This window comes from Glycine max, chromosome 16, assembly GCF_000004515.6.
Source record: "Glycine max cultivar Williams 82 chromosome 16, Glycine_max_v4.0, whole genome shotgun sequence".
NCBI lineage: Eukaryota > Viridiplantae > Streptophyta > Magnoliopsida > Fabales > Fabaceae > Glycine > Glycine max.
This window is the reverse complement of record NC_038252.2, coordinates 4,286,120-4,292,605: the sequence shown is the minus strand read 5'-3', so window position 1 is coordinate 4,292,605 and position 6,486 is coordinate 4,286,120. Positions and strand designations below refer to the sequence as shown.

The window sequence follows — 6,486 nt, the reverse complement described above, 5'->3', positions numbered from 1 at the left end:
TTACCATTTACATCTTTGAAAGAACCATTGGGGGCGTGCATTGTGAGTCACCGCTTCCCTTGCTCCAAACACTTATGGAAATTGCATTCGGGAAACTCGTTTTTGAAAGGTTAACACAAGCGGAAATAAGGTTCGGGGAAGAGGGTAATTGTGGAATAAAAACTCAAGGGAGGTACGCTAGTAAAGCAGAGATATAAATAACAATTGTCTAAAATAATTTGATAACAATAATAATTGTTAAGATAAGTTTTAATATCCTTTTAGACTTTCTAACTTTCAATTTGTATCCTAACTCAACTTTACACAAAATAAGTCTCCTGAGAATTATTTTCCACCCCCACTTGTATACATTAATCTCATAGTAGCATTGGTGGAGGTGGGATCTCAAACAATTTCCTACCAAATTGAGACCATTAATTTTATCCCATTTAATTCTTTTCTTTACTTGTTACTATATTGACAAGTTCAAACGTGCAATCAACACCAAATTCAATATAACAACTACACCGAAATTGCAAGCTAGCTTCCACATCTTCTAGCATATTTTATACTTTCACACAGATCATCCAAATCCAATGTGCACCCATTGAACATGGAACTTATAAAAATTAGCTACCCCTAGGGAGAGGAGCGATAGCATGCAGACAAAAAACCAAACACAACATGCGGTGAATAAATGAAAATCAAAATGCAAAGTGTTAATGGTAGTTGAAAATGCAGGAGCTGGTAGGTGGGGTCACACATGTCTGAAACACTGTTTTATGTAAAGGCAAACACAGAAGAAAATGTTGTCCAAAGTTCCACGGTTCCCCACCTACATGCCCACAACGTTGTAAGTTGTAACACCATGGCAGAGAGGTGAGACGTGCAAACCAACGTTTCGCATATCCTTTGTTACAGAACACAACATTAGTAATTGAGTATACCTTATACCTTGAGTTACTCACCAGGAAAACTTACATAGATTGAATTTTATACTACTCCTCGACTAAATATTACTAAGATTTTAGATTTGCAATGCATATGATAAATATTTATTTTTATATAAATAAAATTTGTTGGCTGCATAAATCATATTTAATTTATAATTAAAATTTGTGTCTTTTAATAAAAATATTATAATTAAAATTTGTAAATATTTTTTTTAATTTATAAATTATATTTTAGATTTATGATATATAATTTATATTTATATTTTTTAAGAAATAATTTATATTCTAATATAAAGTTATTTTTAATATTAGATTATTTTTAAAAATATTATTTTAAGAATAAAAATGATAAATTGAAAGTGATTGACAATTAATAAAATCTGAAAAACTCTTAAAAATGCTCTTGATTAGAGAAAACTAATTATACAAATAATTATGGGAAAATAATTTTCTTTAACGAAAATGTCCTTATTAAAAAAGTTATATTTTTTCAGGTTTTTAAAGTGACAAATAAAACAAAAAACAACTCAATTACAGAATGAAACAAAAATATTCAATTACCAAAAACGATTATGGATAATAAACAGCACAACACCAATTTACAAGGACAACAAAATCCAAAATTTCAGACACCAATATTCTAAGAAAAATGCTCTGCAATATTGCAACATGTAACTGATCGCATTCTGCACTAGTAGAGCATTTATCAACAACTGCATGGTCATTATTATTATCATAATTAACTACATGCTTCTGTTTCGTCTTAATTTACATCTCTTGGTAACGGAGGAATTGCACGGGGCTTTGCGTCCTAAGCTGTTCATAGAACCTTCTGATGAAATCCTCAGCCTGATCATCGACATGGTCATTTCCAATGTCTTCATTTTCATCCAATGCAGAGTAATTGGAGACCCTCACAGAGAATGGTGAGAGAAGAGGACTCTTTTTCTCAACAAGAAAGTTGTACATGTATTCTGGGGTCTTGGGCACGGTGACCACAGCCTTATTAGGCACAACATCACTTTCAACTTCGAATGAAAAATCATGTTCTTCTAATTCCTCCTCTAGAACCTCTGGGGCATGGATGCAGGGGAAGTTGAAATGGTGCTTGCGCTTTGGCATGTTGAAAAAATTTAGATTTGGACTATTGTTACATGAGAATTCATAATGCACCCCTAAGCCGCCGCCATGTGTCACGCTCTTATGGTTGTGGTGGTGGTGATGTGAAGACATGAGATTGCTAAGAGATTTTCTCACCACCTTCCCTTTCTTCATCATCAAATTCATATCCATGATCATCTTTCTCTTTGAGATCAAACCCTTCCTTATCATGAAGAAGGTTACCCTCAACACATTCCATAATCTCTTGGCCACAACGGGAGAATGTACCTCCATTTCTCAAACTAAATACTAATAATAATAATGATTATGACTATAGTTATATAAGTATGTGAAAAGAGATATTACTAATATAGCAAATAATGAAAGGAGTAGTAGTACTATATATTTGAAAAGGAAATAAAGAAATTAAGAGATGGGTTTCTTGAATCTGCGAGGCTTGCCACACACCTCGCAGAACCCGGGGTGAGGAAGTGGAAGGTGAAGAGAAGATTATATATAGTGGTTTTGTTTATTTATTTTAATGTTGATAGAGTGTTGCAAAAGGCATATAAAGAATTATAAGAGAGTGGGTGTTGTTTTCAAATGGACACAACAAACGCTCCTATGAATTCCATTACTAATTACTATACATCCGTTTTTTAAAAAAAATGTGAATTAAAGTCATTAAATAAATAATTGAGGGGTTTTGATGGAATTAAAATGAATGCCATCGTTTCAAAAGTGTTGAAATGTGTAAGTAGTTGACGTGTTCAACTCAAGTACAGCTAGAGCACGCCGTGTTTAATTGGATTGTTATAATACAAGAAATTCAACGGCCAAAAAACATGATCTGGCTTAAACATTGAACAGCCAACAAGGGACCCATTTGGTTCTGTCCTTTTTCAATGACAATGAAATTCATCGTTGGTCTTTGCCAGGAAAAAAAATGAGGGAAGCTTCATTCAAATATGAGCCACGAAGCTACATAAAAAATCTCTTGTTGGGGACACGTGCACCTTTGTTCAGTTTAGTGTATATAATGTTCCCCTACAACCCTTCCTTGTGGATTAAGTGATTAACATTGGAAGGTTCAGAAGGGGTTCTTGCCCTTTCTTCCTCTTTTTGCTAAAATTTCTTGCTGCCACGGAAACACTTGATAAAGGGTGACATAATTTGTTTGTACTCAATAATTTGCTTATGGGTTTATTAGTTAGTATTATTATGTACTCAATTACGTGTTTCAACGCATCGAGTACTACACTTTCTAGTTTCTTTCCTATAGGATTTCATATATCATAGGTAGATGTAATTTAACCGGAATTTCGTATTAACGCGTTGTTACATACTCAATTATTATGTACTCAATTAAGTGTTTCAACGCGTCGAGTATTTAGTTAGTCTAGAAGTGCAATGCTATGCTCTAGTTTTTCAAAATTCAGTTTGAATCCAAAGAAGTATAAATTAAAAAAATATTTAAATGTAAGAATAGGAAAAGACGTGGTGGTTGGGTTAAAAACTTTGAATTTAAAAATATAAAATTTGCTAATTGAATAAGAAAAATGAGAATTTGAATTAATGTTTGATCAAATAGTACCTGTTGCTTACTTAACAACACAATATAGTACCTGTTGCTTTCAGGGAGAAAAACAATACCTCAAAGTAGTAAATAGAAAAGTTTAGAGCAAATTACATTTGTATTTCGTGAGCTTTTTTCAAATTATATATATCACTATTTTATTTTATTTTTAAATTCTTATATTAAACCTTTTTTATATTTAAAACATTGCACCAACGCTTCCTTATATATTATACTAATATTTCCTTATATGTTTACTAACATCTCCCTAATGTTTGAAACTATATTAATATTCTTTATATATTACACTAACATCCTTTACAAGAAATATATTATAATGGTTAAAAAAGAATGATATATTTATATAATTTTACATAACTTTTGAGATAACGACTGTAATTTACTCAGTTTTATGAATAATTAGGAAACAAACTGCAAGCTTAATGACTTAATTGGTATAGAAGATTTAAGTGTAAGATAGTTAGTGTGATAGATCATTTTTAAATATGTAATTTAAAAACATATTTAAAATAATCATAAGAGAAAATATAAATTTGCTTGAGAAAATTTTATATATATATATATATATATATATATATATATATATATATATATATATATATATATATATATATATATATATATATTTGTGTGCAAGTTTTAATATATTTTTTTTGCTAAAATCAAGATTATGATGTATGTTAGTGTGATATTTCACTGTGAAAGTAAATCAACAGTCAAGAACAAAATTAATTATAAGGAATCTTTTAAATTATTCTTAACTACCCAAATTAAATTCAAAGTGTCACCGACACATCAGTAATGTAATTAGTATGAATATTTATGTTAATCAAGCTTTAATAACTCATTTTACACCTAATTGTTAATTAATTAATTAATTTAATAGTAGTTATTACCTGTAAACAAATTTTAATTTTTTTTACCTACAATGGTACCCTTTAGACATCCCACCTTATAGCCCATCCTAGCCTTCTTTGGCAAGTGAATGGCATGCCTAAAAGTCTTATTCCAAGGAGAAACTAAATCCAAAATGGTAATTTAGACAAAACTTTGAAAAATTAAGTTATAGGTAAAAAAATTAGCAAATTGAAAATGATTTAAACATAATTTCACATCTTGAATCAATAAAATTAAATCAATAAAAAAATTCAAAATCATGCCAAAAAATTAAAAACGAACAGTTTTATGAAATGATTAAGTTGTCATGAATTAAATAAATAAGAAAATTATTTTAAAACTTTTAAAAGTTAAAAGACCAATTTAAAATAAAAAATAAGTTAAGGGACCATTTACATATTTTAACGTAATTTATAATGTTTTATTTAAATTTAGTTAAATATTTTTTGTTATATTTTATAATTGGGATATAATAAAACTTTTGTTTAATTAAAATGTGGGTAATAACTCTGAATGTGCCTTAGATCTCCACAGAGTACAAAATGGTATTAAAATTACTATATATCTGCACGAGAATAAGTCGATTTGGAAAGTATTTTAAAAGATGTAAGTAAAAAAATGACTATACATAATTAGTTATCAACTAAGATTTTTGGCCAAAATTTATATCAACGGCTTATTGAAAAAAGAGAATGACTGCCAAAATTTAGCACAAGACAGACCAAATCTCAAAACTTGACACATAATGATATCTTTACATGAGGGACCTCAGTTTCACATCAGTAATATGATTAAAAAAAATTACTCACTCATATACACATGGCCTATCGGGATAATCACGTAATAACAATCACTATATCATGACCTTATGTCGATTAAATATTCTTCTTATTATATTTATTACATTTTTTTTCAAAAAAAAAAATAGATGAATTGAATGATTGATATAAACAGGTCTTGTATTACATTGTGGGAAAGCAAAAGATGGACATACACTTGCGCTCACTTGCATCGCACAATTTCTCTAGTTTTTTCAGTTAAAAAGAATAGCTGGATCGTCATTTGATCAAATAATTGAAGAAAAACTTTTGTATTGAAATTGCACTTTGAAAAAAAAAAACACAAAGGAAAAGCGAAAGATGGACATAAAAACATTTGAAGCTCAAAAGGGTTGAAAATTTGTCAGCAGGCTGTCAAGACAAAAGACATTGAATGGTACTTCCGTAGAGATCATACAAAATACTAACATACATGATTTCAATCTTGGTATATATTTTATAATTATATGGTTTAATGGAGGAACCAAAGTATGTTCTAGTGTTCTACGATCACGGGAAAACGACGGCTGAAATCAAAATATATAAAATAAAGCACGGATATAACTTATGAGAAGCTGTCAAATGCTACAATATTACAAATTTAGATTCTTTGAAGTTATGAACTTATGTGCCTTGTATGCAATTCATAGCTCAAAAACATGTATGCATGAATTGTGGTTTAAGTTGCCAATCTTTTACACCCTTTCAATCTGATAAATTGTGTCAAAAGTTATGACTTTTGTCACTTTTTTAATTTGGTTCATGCTCTGCATGCCCTTTCTATGTATATTGGCACATTTATATTATCTTCCTTTCTCTTTTCAACCCTAAATTTAAGGTTCTTATTGAGAAAAATCACATGGGCAGAGAAGTTGCCGGGAAAGAAGTTTTCTTTGTCACAGCTCAAGCCGCCTTTTGCCCTTAATAGAAAAAAAAGTCACATAATTATTGTATTCTAAGAATTAATAATAAATTGTGAGCAATGAATTTTTTTAACATTTCCCCCTTTTCTTTGGTAGAATGTTTGGGGGATGAATGTTAATTAGCTCTATTCAAAACTCGAAGCATGACACATACTTTTGAGGAAATTTCCTGTTTGATTGTAATTTTTTGAAAATACTCCTAATTAATTAACTGGAGG

At 29.7% G+C, this 6,486-nt stretch overlaps 1 protein-coding gene across 1 annotated transcript; it reads right to left on the bottom strand.

The window, feature by feature from the left end:
• Nucleotides 1–1,464: 1,464 nt before the first annotated feature.
• On the bottom strand, nucleotides 1,465–2,561 carry LOC100790324 (uncharacterized). Its single transcript, XM_003548436.5, has one exon. It carries the CDS (start codon nucleotides 2,325–2,327, stop codon nucleotides 1,701–1,703), a length of 627 nt encoding a protein of 208 aa, XP_003548484.1. The 5' UTR covers nucleotides 2,328–2,561; the 3' UTR covers nucleotides 1,465–1,700.
• Nucleotides 2,562–6,486: the final 3,925 nt, after the last annotated feature.

Bases quoted from the DNA above. Each gene is read 5' to 3' on its own strand.
- LOC100790324 (XM_003548436.5), bottom strand. From the start codon at position 2,327: ATGGAGGTACATTCTCCCGTTGTGGCCAAGAGATTATGGAATGTGTTG.